A 14586-nucleotide genomic window follows, 5' to 3' on the forward strand; every position below is an offset into this window, starting at 1 on the left:
TAGTTCCAGCTTCCGTGTGTACATCGTCTTCCTTCGTCCTCGTCCCTTGGGTGGTTTTTGTTCTCTAAGACTATGTACCAACTGACCCAGATTTCAACCTTCCTACCATAGAGGTGTAGACACTAGTTTTCCATAGACTTTTTTTATTTGGGATAATGCATAGTGTAGAAAGACAAAGGTTATTTCTGAAAGGTAAGCATGAGTCACCACATCGGAGTTTGTGTGTGGCTGATTAATATTATAGAGCATATATTTTCAGTTTCAGACTAAGCTGCCAAATGGTGGTTGCAGCGTTAGGGGGAAGTAGACACAATGTCAGCCATACAAATATCATTTGAGTACAATACTGGAGTAAATCATAGGCGCTGCACTGCTATAAAATAAAAGGAGAAACCAGGAATGACATTCAACATGGTTAAGTGTCTTCAGCTGAGAGCTGTTTGAGGAGGTCCAGGTTGAGCGGTCGCTCCAGCTCTAGCACCCGGTCTTCTTTCGAGGTTCCTGCACACAGATAAAAATATGTTGCCTGAAGACACACTTCATGCGTAACCACAGTGCGAGAAGTGCAATAGTTTAAGTGACAGAAGGAGAATCTGTGGCACAATAAGGGTCAGCTACCCAACCTAACGTCGGTGGGGACAGCTCAACAGCCATGCTGTCTTCTAGTGCCTGCAAGGGCGTGTCTGCATGAACAAGAGTACATTGTCGACATTGCAATGAATGAAGAGTTAGGTCCAAGCCTGAAGAATTAAAATTATTCAAAGAAAATCATAATGTTCAGTATTCATATCGTTCACTGGACACTAAAGATCTCATATGCTGATAATGAATGCATGTTCTTGGCAGTCACAAGCGCAGCACACTAATACGGCTGTTCAAGTGAAAAGGGCAGAATGAAAAATGTGCACCTAACAATTTTCGTGCACGACAAAGCTACAGCGTGATCGAGCTGAATGTATTAGCCTAACTCGGTGGGGACGGCTCAACAGCCATGCTGTTTTCCAGTGCCTGCAAAGGCATGTGTGCATGAAAAAGATTACATTGTTGACATTGCAATGAATGAAGAGCTAGTTCCAAGCCTACAGAATTATTATTATACAAAGAAAAGCCTAATGTTCAGTATTCATATCGTGCACTGGACACTAAAAGATCTCATATGCTAATACTGAATGCATGTTCTGGGCAGTCACAGGCGCAGCACTGATACGGCTGTTCAGATGAAAAAGGCACAATGAAAAATGTGCACCTCACAATTTTCATGCACGACAAAGCTATTGCGTGATCGAGCTGAATGTATTAACCTAACGTCGGTGTGGACGGCGCAACAGCCATGCTGTTTTCCAGTGCCTGCAAAGGCATGCCTGTATGAGCAAGAGTACACTGTTGGTGTTCCAATGAACGGAGAGTTAAGAGCAATGCAAGTCTGGAAATTCCAAGTGGTTCACTCACCAGAAAAGATGGTAGGCACATCTGGCTTGAGTAGTTTCCTTCCTTTGAAGTAGGACCACTCAAACTGGTCTGCTGTGAAATGATCCTGCATAGGATTATGTGCAGAAGAAAACATGTACGAACATTGTTGACTGAATTAGTATTTAAAAAAGGTCCATGTGCAACAGGTGATGCACAGTGCAATCATGGTTCGTTTGTGGGGTTTAACGCGACAGTGCAATCATGAATTCATGACAATATTTTATGACTCCCGCAATGGAAGTGTGCAAAAAATAGCAGTAATCATGCATTACCACATTCCGCGCAATTTTCCAGCGTTCCCGCTGGTGAAGTTACGATCAGAATTTTAACCGTAGCTTCGCGGTGACATTAACTGTAGTACACATTAGCGAATGAACGGCAACAACGACACGCAACTGAACCGCAAGTAAGAAAATCGAGACATTAAAATTACGGAAAAGGATGCAGTTTATACCTGTTAAAACCACAGTCAGCAAGAGAAAAAGCCAGCACAACAGATAGTTTTCGTGCAAGTTATGAATCGCGTTGTTTAGTTATACTTTAAGACGTACATTAGCTTCGCATTAAATTCTGCACTTCACTGTCGTTCGTGACCCTCTTCACTAAACGGTGATGCTAGAGTGAAATCACATACATTAGTGCAAAGTTAATATTGCACGGGAAGTAATAATGTGGTTCACGAAACGATGAGGTGACAGTCAGTAAAATCAGGAGATGTAGCATTATATACCGCCAACATATTATACTGCAAGAGCTGGTGTCTTACACTCAGAAAAAGAGCAGTTCTCAAGTGCATCGCGAGGAATTCGAGCGGTGAAGTCGGCAGATGCGCAAGCTAATTAACGTGTCTAGGGATCGCCCAAAAGTTAATAAACAAAGCCATTTTACAGAAAATAAGCCCAAAGAATGCATTAAGATGAAATAAAAACAACATACCTCGCATATTCGAGCTCCTTTCGGGGCTGTTTCACGCGGCCCATACTTAAAAGCCACTGCAGTCGCCGACGTAGGACTAACCTTCCGCAGGGCACTGAATAAAACACTGCCGCTTTCGGTGCGGTTTGTGCAGTTCGGCGCACTGCACCCCGTCATATTTGAAGAGAACGTTCTGCACTGCACAGCTATGTCATTAGTGCGCACAAAAAAGGTGGTAACACACTGTAGAAACCGATGCGACGACAGCTGACGGCACTGCAAGAGGCGAGAAAAATGTTTCTCCTGTAAAGTTGGCTCCTCCTGTTGCGCTAGGCAAGTTGACTCCTCCTTCGAATGGAACGTTTGACGTCATCGCCAAGAGCGGCACAGGGATGTCAGTCGCGCAACTCTGCTCCCTAGGGAGCATATACAGGAACACTACTCAGAACATGTATGTGGGCCGCCTAGTCCGGTAGTCCATTGGCTACTGCTGCTGCGCTGGCCCTCCCCACCAGCCAGTGCTGACGGTCAGGATCATCGCTGAGCAGAATAGCCTCCCACTGCTCCTCCGAGGGGTTGGGAATGGGGTCAACTAAGGGATTAAATTGGCATGCCCACACCATATGGTAGAGGTTAGCTACCTCTCCACAGTGTGGGTACTGCGGAGATTATAGTGTAGGGTACCACAGGTGTAATTTAGCTGGTGTTGGGTATGTGTTGGTTTGTAGTCTCCTAAGGATGTTCTCTTCTAACTTATTGAGGGATTTGTGTGGTGTTGGGTACTCCTTTCTGGCTGTTCTGTATGGCGCGAGATTGTCAGCATACACGGCTAAACCAATCAGGTCACGGCACCCTTCATGGTCATCAGGGGGAGACGCCCGGTATAGAAGAGCTCGGGCATGCCTGTGAGCGGCTTCGTTTTCTCCTGGTAGTTCCAGGTGACCGGGAAACCAGATGATTGATGCTTGGTTGGGTGGGTGCCTAGTTAGCAATGACAACCCTGACTTATGAATTAATCCGTAATTGAAGTTGCGACAGGCGTTCTGGGAATCAGTGAGCACAACGGCGTTGGGGTTAGATGCTACAGCTGACATTGTGCATGTACGAGAACGAGCATCCGCAAGAGGAACCGCAGAAGGGAGACATTAACGCTGTCTTTTGATACCCTCAAAGGTGGCGCTGAAATATCAACTCAGTATTGTTTGTGTCGTGTTGTGAGGCAGCTGGATGGGAATCGCTCTTACACAGCATTGGTGATTCTGTGGACCAGAAAGATGCTATGAGGCGAACTTCTTTTTAAACATCGCTTGCACTCGTGATGCTTGACCGATACGTCTATTTAGTTACACTTATCAGAGGTTGTTGTCGTTGTGGCTGTAGGAAGAAGGAAACGAAAATGCACGGGCCTGCTACTGGCTCTGTAGCTGAGCCACCTTCGCTGCCTCGTGCAGACAGAAGAGAAAATAGAGAAGAAAGAAAAGTAAGAGGGAGAGAAAGACGCACGCCGCAGCGACAGCCGCCGTCCACCACCGAAACGGTGGCGGGTGCAATGACGGCCTACAACAGATAAAAATTCTGTGGCAGGCAAGTCCCCGCCACAAGCGGCGGTGACCCACCTGTCCCAGCCCCATCAGGGGAGTTAGGATCTTGAGCCCCCGTTTGAAAACGATAGCAAGAACCACTTTTGTGGGGTGAGCGTTCGAAATGAATTTGCCCCGAAAGGACGCAGCGAGGTTTGCGGAGCCTGCTCCAAGCGCTCACTCCGATGGAAATCTGGCGTATGGATGGTGGACGCCTTATACCCATCCGTGTCCGGCGGAGTTTCTCTAAGCAACCGACCTCCCGCAGCCGAGGCGGGCGCATAAGCCCCTTTAGGCAACCGCGACTTCCCGCCCTCTCTTGCCATAATCGCAACTGCTCTAAATGTGGCGAGTTAGATATGCGCCTCTTCCATTTGCCACCTTCGTGTGGATGCCGGCAACAGCACGAAATCAAGGTCTGAGCCAGTAGGAGCCAGATCTATAAAAGTTATTTAGGAGCAGAAGAAGAGGTATAAAGTGAACATGAAAAAGAAAAAAAAATCTAAACTCTGGCAGCAAGTGCGTCTCGTAAGGAACAGAAAGATTGAGATGTTTTTAGTATTTCTGAGCAGGAAAGCTAAACTCTACAGGGAATTAACTCGTTTCGGAAAAGAAATCACGTTCATTATAAAGGAAACGCTTCCACTAAACTAAAATAGAATGGTACACCCACTTTCATCGCCCTTGAATAATAAGATGACCAAGCCATCGTTCATTGTTGTCTCCGCGTACCACCCAAGTTGCGCTAAATTTTGCAATTTTTTACGTAATTTAATCTGCACAAATTCATTTACGCGTAAGTCTTCTTACGGAACAGTGCGCTCATTGCTATGGACTCATCGTTATTACATTGCAAGTTGCAAAGAAAGTTTGATGGCTTTCTGCCTGCGGAAGAGCATTTTCCCTCCACAAAACTTTTCCCCTTTCCGGTCGTAATGGACACTCGCACGACTACTGGAGAAAAGTAGTGAAGAGTAGTGCTTTTGGCTATTAAACTTTGTTAAGAAGCATTTTTTGCCGCTGTTTGTTCTGTATATAACCTTCCTGATTTTTTTCTTTTCCATCCTGTCTTATCAGTGAGCGCGCAGTAGTCCTCACCCTTTATGTAATACCCCTCTGCGGGTATTTAATAAATAAATAAATAAATAAATAAATAAATAAATAAATAAATAAATAAATAAATAAATAAATAAATAAATAAATAAATAAATAAATAAATAAATAAATAAATAAATAAATAAATAATCGAGTTAGCACGTTTCTGCTCCGCTCCTGTTTTTGTATCTTGTTTCTGCTCTACGCGTCTGCCTCAGTGCTCTTGTTACCAACCAAACTAAAAACCCACTTTGCTGAGCCAGTAATCTATCCTTGAATATATATCTGCACCGAGGAAATAAAGACGCCACTGCGACAAGAAAAATCGGAAAGAAAGCTTTACAACAAATTTTGAATGGGGTGTTTAGTAGGATTCACACGGAAAGAAACTATAGCTTAAAGGGCACCGAAAACAAATTGAAGTTCACCTGTATCGATAGAATACGACTTGCAAACAAAGAAAGGGGATATTCGAAAGGATAGAAGAGGGCAGAAAACTAAATGCAGTCTCGTAGTCACGGGCAGTTAACGCAAGTGAGCTGCATACGTCGACTCCGGATTTCCGTCCTGGTTACCGGGGGTAAAACTGCTGTCCCCTTCAAGGCGGTGGAAACAAGGCATTTTAGGCGTTCACGTCACGAGCTTGAATCGAATAGCGCGGGAAAATTCAAAATTCAAATTTTTAAAGTCATAAACGCGCCCCTATGGCGCCTGACAAACGTTAAGACGCCCAGAAAGAACCAGAGAACCAGTTTCTACTCAGAATCGTTATTCGCTTTAGTTGTCCTGAGTGTCAATTTATTTGTTCGATCTGATGCTGCAGTGGTGTTTTAATATAAAGCATTGATGTGTTGATGATTAAATGCTTAGGTGCATTCCATTACCTGCCTTTTCCATTAGCACTACTTTTCCAGCATCAAACTAGTCGTCCCTTTCTCCTTCCTGTGCGTTATACTTGGACTGCACGAATGTCACGATGAGCACTGTTTATCTTTGGTGGAGCAAGCGAAAATATACAAACATATGCACGTTAATGCACAAGGAAACTTTTTCAAAACTGTAACCTCACTTTAATTGGCAGGAGGCTTGGCACACTGCCATAGGATCCGCGAAAGAATGTGATACTTGTAAAAAGAAGCCAAATAAGATGCGCTAGGGAGACTGCATCAAGGCTCCCTAAGATGCGCTAGCAGTGAGCGCCGTCCTGCGGCCATTTTCGTCAGTCAATTCCCTCTTCACCGCGCGTGATAATCATCCTATTCGTGGGAGGTTAACAGAACTGAAGAGCGCTGCGTGCTTTTTGTAAAAGCGCTGAAAACGTACAACATTTCTGACTCGTGTTTCTGCGGAACTGATCTTCACAAGAGCTGCTGTTCAGCGGCTGCTAGTGCATGCATTGAGAATGCGACAGTGTGCTATGGAGTCGTTCGAAAATTGTGTAACTGTACACGTGAGCGGTTGTAAGAAACACAAATATTTAAACACACAGTAAGACAATGAGCAAGCGGCACTAACAACGAAAAAGAGGTTCCATTCTTCTTACTGTTTGTTTTTATGTTCCTCTCGTGGAGCTTCATGGTACGAAATACCACAGGGAACCGATTGCGCGCGCCTAAAGCGGAGACGCGGAGAAACGAATTCGCTGGTTAAATAAAGAGCATAGAAAAAACGCGTATACGCTTTAGGTATGCAGCTTAATTTGGATCGGCTGCATTCAGCACGCCATGCCACCGGCAAGGTACTCCAAATAAGTTTGACGAAAATATACGCCGTACGAGGGATGAATGCATTCACCAAAAATGGCCTGTATCGAGCATGCCATAGAGTGCAGAGAGAGAGTGATAAATCTGCTTTACTCTAGGTTAAATGAATACAGAATCTTAAACGCCATGAAATAACTGACTACCTATTATAGACTCCCATATCTACTCTCAACAGTGGAAGACACAGGCTAAACTCCGTACTATGCATGTGAAGCAGCTTACAAAAAAATCAGGCCCCCTTATTTATGTAGAGGTTTTTCGCAATACGCTACGGGGAGCATGAGAAGACAAATGGTTTCCAGGATGCGCTTGTCTGATCATCGTCTGGTTAGCCGGAGGCACATATGAATATTCGTGCGATATCGCTTTCAAAGGTAAAATAAAGAAAGTCTCACGGAATATTTCCACACTTCCCTGGTTCCTGCTTACCTATAATAGAAAGAGACAGAGGAAAAACAAATATTTAGAATGGACATTTATAATGCATTTACCATTTATTTTTTCCGGCAGTCAGTATGGCGCGTAGGTTCTGATTAATTAAAAGCATATGGTGCTCGCCGGATTCCTTGCCAGTAGGAGCTGGGGATAGATGAATAGGCACTTGTTAACTAGTATGCCTCTCAAGCGGAACGCATAACCGATGCTATTTATATCCAAGAATATCTAAGACACGCCTGGTGAACATTGTGCAAGTTGCTTGAACGCATGAAGCCGGAACAGAAACCTACACGTCATCATTCTCGTTCTTGCTGTGGCTAGCGCACATTCGAGCCCGCCGGGCGTACTTGTGCCAGTATACCTAGTTAAAACTCAATGACCCTAGTAGCATCCAACTCGGCGAAATTAATTAGTAGGAGTCATTGAGTTCTCCCAGGCCTTGCCACGAGTGGATGGCGATGCACGCATGTATACATGACGGACTGTGAAACAAAAATTAGACGCAATCGCGCCAGGGCGGCGCTTGCTGCGTTTTTTTTTTTTTTCCTTTCTGATTTACATGCGCATAAATGAAAGATATCCGAAGGAGAAGTATGGCAATATCTGGTTAAGTGTTTTTTTTTTTTTTCTGTATACGTTGATTACCTTCCTAGTTGAGCATGTAAGCAGAACTAGAATATCACTGCTGAACGAGTTTTGATTACGTTCCCCTTACAAAAGGCAGCAAAGCTGCGCTTTAAGTATTTAGTCCATTACTAATAGATCTGGAGTTCAATCAGCGAGTCGATTGAACATGAGGAAGCTATACAAGCGAGACATTTTTCATGTGGCCAATTTGCTGGTTCATGAAATAAGCGGCGTTAAGCTGTAGTGCAGTGAAATGGGCCACATATTTATTGTAGGACTCGCAAGGCATACTGTATGTTTTAAGTTTTCAAAATAAATGGCGCCCATGCACAGTGTGAGCGCCAGTTAAACGTGACGCGGAAGCTAGGCCGTGGCCAATCACGAATGGCGTCTTCAACCCCTTTCCGCACGGGAGTTTCCAACGCCGCTTTTATATGGCGGTCATCGGTAAATCATTTTTTTCTGCACTGGAGTAAGTGAGACGATGGTGGTGATGATAATAATTAGTGCTTATTAATATGATGGCGACGATGCTGATTGAGAAAATAAGTTGGGTAACAACTTCCGGCTTCTTGCACGCATGGACCGTTAAGTGTCGGCTCAGGCCTTTCGGCAAGCGCGAGATTTGGCGGCTCTTATCCAAGCCCGCTCAAACCGGGACGTAATCTAAAAGGAACGTTTCGATACATGCCGCTGCATGCTTTATACGCCATGTTTGTAAATAAGCTCGTGCATTTATGGTCGAAATAAGGTCTACCGTTAGAGACTTGGTCCAGCATATGCAACACCTCTTGGCACTCACGGGCCTCGAGGCTTAACCATCGGGCGCACGTAAATATACTAGCTCATCTATAGAAAGAACGGGCGCATGAGTTCAACGTTCGGGGCTCAGCGGTCTGTTATAGCTTATATTAATTTAATATATGCACTAAATTTAGCTCTAAATAAACATGACCTGATTTATTTTTTAAGTTTTATATCTCTTTCATTGAGAATTGAGGACGACTGGTATCCATCGAAGGATCGTTTATTTGTTTTGTTTTGTCTCATGCAGCGTCTAATTGAGGGGCTGACTTAAATTCCTTGCGCGGAAGGTTTTTTTGGCCGACTAGATAAGCCAGAGGAAAATGAACGACATTTATGTCTTTTCCTGCTTCGGCAAATAATTAATCAAACTAAACAATAATCAACGAATCAAAATTTGTTTTGTTAATTTGTGTGAAAAAAAGAAAAAAAAAAGGGGGGGGGGTCTGCCGCAATGCTGGTAATATATGTGGCATATATTTACTTATTTAACACTCATTCGCCCCAAACTAGAATGCACTTGTGCCATGTGGGACCCTCATCACAATAACCTTTCAGCTACTCTTGAAGCAGTAGTACAAAATCGCACTATTCGATTAATTTTCTCGGCGTATTCTTATAACGTTAGTGTCTCTGAAATAAAACGTAATGCTAACCTGCCAACCTTAGCTAACCGCCGAAAGATGGCTAGACTGTGTTTGTTCCATAAGTTTTATTACCATCCTTTCCTGAACTTCATTACCAACCCCGCCCACCGCATCTCTGACCGCACAAACCACGGGAAGGCCGTCTACCTTCCCCCTGCCCAGTCATCAGCTCATTTATCATCCTTCTTTGTCAAGCCAGAAACGGATTGATCTGCCAAAATGCCATCGTGGACGAATCGGACCCATCATCATTCAGATCATCTATCGAAAATGTAACACCCCTTCAATGGGGCCATTGAAGTATTCGTAAATAAATAACAAAATAAATAATTGAAAGTTGACTCAGTTATGACGATCAGTTTTGGCCATTATATGCCCATTAAATATAAGCGCAATTTTCTACTCATAGGCTGCCTTGACATAACTTGGGAACATTTCGCTGCTTCTTCTTTCCCTTTTTCCTCGCACCAGCTGTAAATTGTAAGAAAGCGACCGAAACGGGTCTGGCGCCGTGCAACAACCGACACTGAATCGAGTTCAGTGCGCTTATTGCTCAAGCAAGCCGTTGCGCTAGGAATATGTGGGAATCTGCAGGATGCCCGGATGGTTTATGAGCGACGTCGCAGAGTATCTATAGCTAGCCAGCAAGCCAAGAGAAGATGCAGCCTAAGAAAAAAAATGTGCCTGTTTCGATGCCCTCTTTATGCGTCTCGCGGGGATTACATAACCACCGCTTATTCAGAAGGAGATGAAAAAAAAAAAAAACCACATAAGAAATCAATTTCTTCTGAACGAGTCAGGCAGAAAGCGTTACCTTTGAGGAACGACAGAACAAACGCACAAACGTAAAAATAAAGACAAGACGAGTCCGCAAAACTAAAGAGCAACCTCGACTGCCTCCCATTTGTGGCGCTTTTTGGGATTTATTGAGGCAGAATTAACACGACCGCAGCAGGGAAATCCTTGGCGCTCTTACGGCAGAATAACCGCCTGGATTTGATTACGTCTTGTTGCACGCAGGTTTTTCCAGTTCGCAATTTTTGATATATATTGTCACTGAGCGCTTTATCTTACGTATCAAATAGCGCCACCATCACGTACAGTGTTGCAACTTCTCGTGCCTTTTCACGAGTTATTTCTACCCCAGGGAACAAAACTCGAGCAGCGAAAAGCATACATGGATACCTCCTAGTTCTACAATTTCCCAATGCGCAGGAGTGCCATTCTTGTTTTGTTAAACCGTAATAAAACTTGGCTTTGATTAAAGGCGTAGGAATATGAAAATGTTGAAATGCGTGACTTTTCTCCGCTGTGCTGATTGTGCATGTTGCTATGTTGCATAATTGTTTCCAGCTGTAATCATTTCTCTGGCTGTCTCCTCGCCTTGCTCACCGTTGCTTTCTCTCTCCCTCTTCTATAGGAGCGTTAAAGTACAATGGCGTGCAAGATGATCCGATAGATATTTCGTTTTTGCTTTCACTGTCAAGCCATTTCGATGTACAACAGTTCTTGTTCTGGACAATGCTGTGTGTTCTGAACCACAGACCCCGACCGATAAACGAAGCCCTTCCATCGTCTATATCAGTGGGTCATTATCGAATGAACGCATTTTTCATTACAGGCCAATCTGAAGGCGCGTAAAAGACGGAGGAGAAAGGAGGGGAGGGGGGGGGGGGGAGTGCTAGCACGTGCGGTGTCTCTGAGCAGTCGGTGCACGTATGTAGGTGCTGAGCAAGCTGTAGTCGTAAATAGCCCATCAGAAGGACACGTGTTGCCGAGAATCGTGGACACCGGTTTCGCTATCTTTTCCTGCCTCTCCCGTTACTTTTGAAAGCGGCCATTAATGTCATCTTTCGAAAGAGAATTTAGCCTCTACTGAGCACTGATATCCTCGTCGCTTCGAGATCCGGTGCCGCCCTTCGGGGCACGAAGCTCCCGGCCATGCGAACACCGACTACAACGCCGCAAGGCGAAGTTCGCGGCTTTTTACGGCTCCCCGTCATGAGGTAAAGATCCCGCTCCGTGCGCAAGGCCTCCTCTCTCAAGAGCAGTGCTAGGCACTATAGCAGTGCCTTCGTCGCTCAGGATGCATCATTTAGTTGCGCACGTCCCACTACGGTGGCGATGGCCTCCCGCTAAGTGTTTCGCTTCGCTGCACAGCGCCGTTCTTCGACATCGCACGAATGCATTAGCAGGTGCTGAGAGAATATGGACGGCACACTGCCAATAGGGGCAGTAAAAATTACTTTACGATCCCGTCCGCGGGCGTGCGGCGCGTTACAAAAGTTATACAGGCGGCCACCACACTTTGACAAGCGCAGAAATATGCTTGGGTCATTAAGGCGAGACGTGAATGGTTCCTTTTCTTTCTTTCTTTCTTTCTTTCTTTCTTTCTTTCTTTCTTTCTTTCTTTCTTTCTTTCTTTCTTTCTTTCTTTCTTTCTTTCTTTCTTTCTTTCTTTCTTTCTTTCTTTCTTTCTTTCTTTCTTTCTTTCTTTCTTTCTTTCTTTCTTTCTTTCTTTCTTTCTTTCTTTCTTTCTTTTCTTTCTTTCTTCTCTCTCTCCTTCTTTCCCTATCTTTCCTCCTTTATTTCTTCCCCTTTCTCTCTCTTTTTTCCCTTTCTTTCTTTCTTCAAATACGCATCTTCAAACTATCTGGCGCCAGAAATAACAGAGCTCTTCTCAGCTGCCACTGCTATCTCGTTCATAATCCAACAATATACCTTTACCTAATTCGAACGTTTTCTCGGGTGAATAATTTGCAGAAGCGAAAAGGAGCCGAGCGATACATCGTGGCTGTAAACGGATTGCGCATAACAGCTAAAATTGCTAGGGAACGTTTCAATTTCGCGGAACAGCACCCTTCCCAGTGCTTCGTGCCTGTTTCTTCGCTAAAAGCATGGATTTAGCGCCCAGTTTGAGCAAATGCGAGATTTCCCTTGTGCCCATTTGGTTTGGCGAATAAGTTTTCAACTGACTTTGGTAGTCTTCCTATTTTCTTGCCCGAACTATGGCGCTGCAGAACCAGACGTGTAATGATTACAGTATACTTGCTGTTTTCACAAAGCTAGACCACAATGTGAAAATGACGAGAAACTCAACCACAGCTGCTTTCAAAAGAAACTGTCGCTCTTGTTTCTTTTTTTTTTTTCGCTTCGTGCTCTTAACAGATTTCGGCATTTCGGCTAAGCCTGCCATTCACTAAGATAAATAGCACTTACTATTAAAAAGCGTACGAGAAACAGGCGCAGGTGGCATCCTTTTTGTTGGCTTAATGCGGATCGTTATTAGAAAGTAGGGAGAGCCAAATAGCAATATCTTTCTTGCTTTCTTTTTTCTTTGGTACCTCAGGCGCTCCCTACACGGCGGTCAAACAAAGGCAAGAAATTATTAGAGTCGCTTTTAAGGCATCAGCATGGTTTGAACTGAGTAATAAGGTGGCCGCTTGTAAAAAAAGCAGAGGATGGCTGGATCTTTCTTTCGTTGCGCCAATACTGGACATCTTATCTTATCTTCCTTCTTTGCTTGCATATATTTCAAGAATACCTTAAGCATCGTTGTAATCGAGTCTATGTTTTTTCCCTCTAGAGCGAAGGAGTGTATGGCGGGAAAAGAATCACGCGGCCCATTGCGACGTGTCTCCAACCTCGACGCGCTGATTAAGCGGATCCGTTCCTCCCCATAACTTCGCGCCGCACGCACAAATAGCACCGGAGGATAAATTTCTGTCGATACAGAGGTTATCGCGGTGCTTTAGGGAGGCATCGAATGCCAACGAGGAGGAGAAGAAAAAGTGGAGAAAAAAAAAAAGACAGGCATATCCACCGGTGCTGTCGAGCGTTGAAAAAACTCGTGCGCTCCTTGCTTTGGCAGAGTACCATGACAGTTGTAGCGCCGCCGGCGGCTTATCGCGGCAGGAGGACGCTATTCATCCCGGGTTAAGGCGCGCTACACCCCTCCGTGAACGTACACTGCTTAAGATGATGCAAGCAGGTTGAGTTGCCTTGAAGGGGTGGCAAAATTTATTCTCGGACACGGGCCGATTACCTACAGGAAGCGAACCCGCCCAAGAAACCTATTTGTCAGGGAGGGTACGGTTCCTAGGTAAATAAGGTGAATAGCTGAGGATGTGGTACCATTGCCTCCGCAACACCTGAAACCATTCCGAATCACTTTTCTTTTTGTCTTTCAGAACACAGTCCGTGTACCTTTACACGAAGCCCCATAGACTCAACCGAGCCCCGCGGGCTCGCCGAAAAGACGAGGTGTGCTGCTAATCAATATCCTCAGCGTATTCACGGGTGCATTAGAATGTGATCCGGTGTTATATATTTCTACACACTACACTCGTGACGAGGCAGCTCTGCGGGGTGTAGAAGTTCACGAGTTGATCCAATTAAAGGAAAGCTCCATTCTCGTGTGCTCGTTACAGAAATCTGCATGCTGGTCAATTCCCAATAGCACTTAGTAAGGCGCATGTTTCGGTGTCTGCAGATGTGTAATGCACTGTGTCTCCTTTACTGCGAAAATTGATCACGACGAACTGAAACATGCATGTTGAAAGGACAGAAAAAAAAATATGGTTGACGCTTAGTTTGCCTGGTCAGATGCGAAGCATATTGATTGCTAAACTCGGCTTTCCATGGTTACACTTGGCTAAGCTTTTCTTTCCTTGGTTACACGTACTTTTACACGGTTTAAACTTGGATTGCACAATGTTTTCCCATCGCATAAAACTAGGTAATAGCATGACTCATTCATCTCTAATCTAACTGTGTTACCGACACGCACAACGAACATGTCGTCCCCCAGGCCAACGATACTCGATTGCCACTACGCGAATACGTACGCAAAGCAAAAGCTCTTAGAACACCGACGTGCACGGCGTGCAACCGCAGCCGACGGCGCGAGCTGGACCCCCGTCTCTCCTCTGTCGTGACGTCAGCGTATCACGTGGTGTGACGTCACCATACCACGTGGTCCGCACGGCGTGCAACCGCAGCCGACGGCGCGAGCTGGACCCCCGTCTCTCCTTTGTCGTGACGTCAGCGTATCACGTGGTGTGACGTAGCATTCCACATTCTTTGCACGGCGTGTAACCGTCACGAAGGGCTGTGATTTACCTCTAGCAATATGCTTCGCATAAAAAATAATGACGTCAGGTTCACTGTCTCCAGTGGGACAAAAGTTCAACCTATCCCCTAGATAAGAGACATCAGTTCATTAAAAAAAATGGCTGAGGCTTAGCT

At 44.9% G+C, this 14586-nt stretch overlaps 2 protein-coding genes across 3 annotated transcripts in view; both read right to left on the reverse strand.

Annotated features, from left to right (window-relative positions):
* Positions 1-14586, reverse strand: part of LOC146199670 (adenylate cyclase type 5-like) — a 238128-nt gene that overhangs the window by 188422 nt on the left and 35120 nt on the right. The gene's annotated exons all lie outside the window — the stretch shown is intronic.
* Positions 416-2524, reverse strand: LOC146199671 (uncharacterized). Its single transcript, XM_084592174.1, has 5 exons — positions 2407-2524; positions 1450-1534; positions 1307-1361; positions 624-683; positions 416-501 (listed from the first exon to the last, which is right to left on the reverse strand). The coding sequence occupies exons 1-5, from the start codon at positions 2448-2450 to the stop codon at positions 416-418; spliced, it is 330 nt and encodes a 109-aa protein (XP_084448300.1). The 5' UTR covers positions 2451-2524.

The sequence above is a fragment of the Amblyomma maculatum genome, chromosome 2, assembly GCF_055883805.1.
Source record: "Amblyomma maculatum isolate TAMU_Amacu chromosome 2, ASM5588380v1, whole genome shotgun sequence".
In the NCBI taxonomy this organism is placed as follows: domain Eukaryota; kingdom Metazoa; phylum Arthropoda; class Arachnida; order Ixodida; family Ixodidae; genus Amblyomma; species Amblyomma maculatum.

Coding starts and splice junctions, on each gene's coding strand:
- LOC146199671 (XM_084592174.1), bottom strand. CDS start 2,450: ATGGGCCGCGTGAAACAGCCCCGAAAGGAGCTCGAATATGCGAG. Junction 1,535..2,406: donor AAGGAGCTCGAATATGCGAG/GTATGTTGTTTT, acceptor AATCCTATGCAG/GATCATTTCACAGCAGACCA. Junction 502..623: donor GCTGTCCCCACCGACGTTAG/GTTGGGTAGCTG, acceptor ATCTGTGTGCAG/GAACCTCGAAAGAAGACCGG.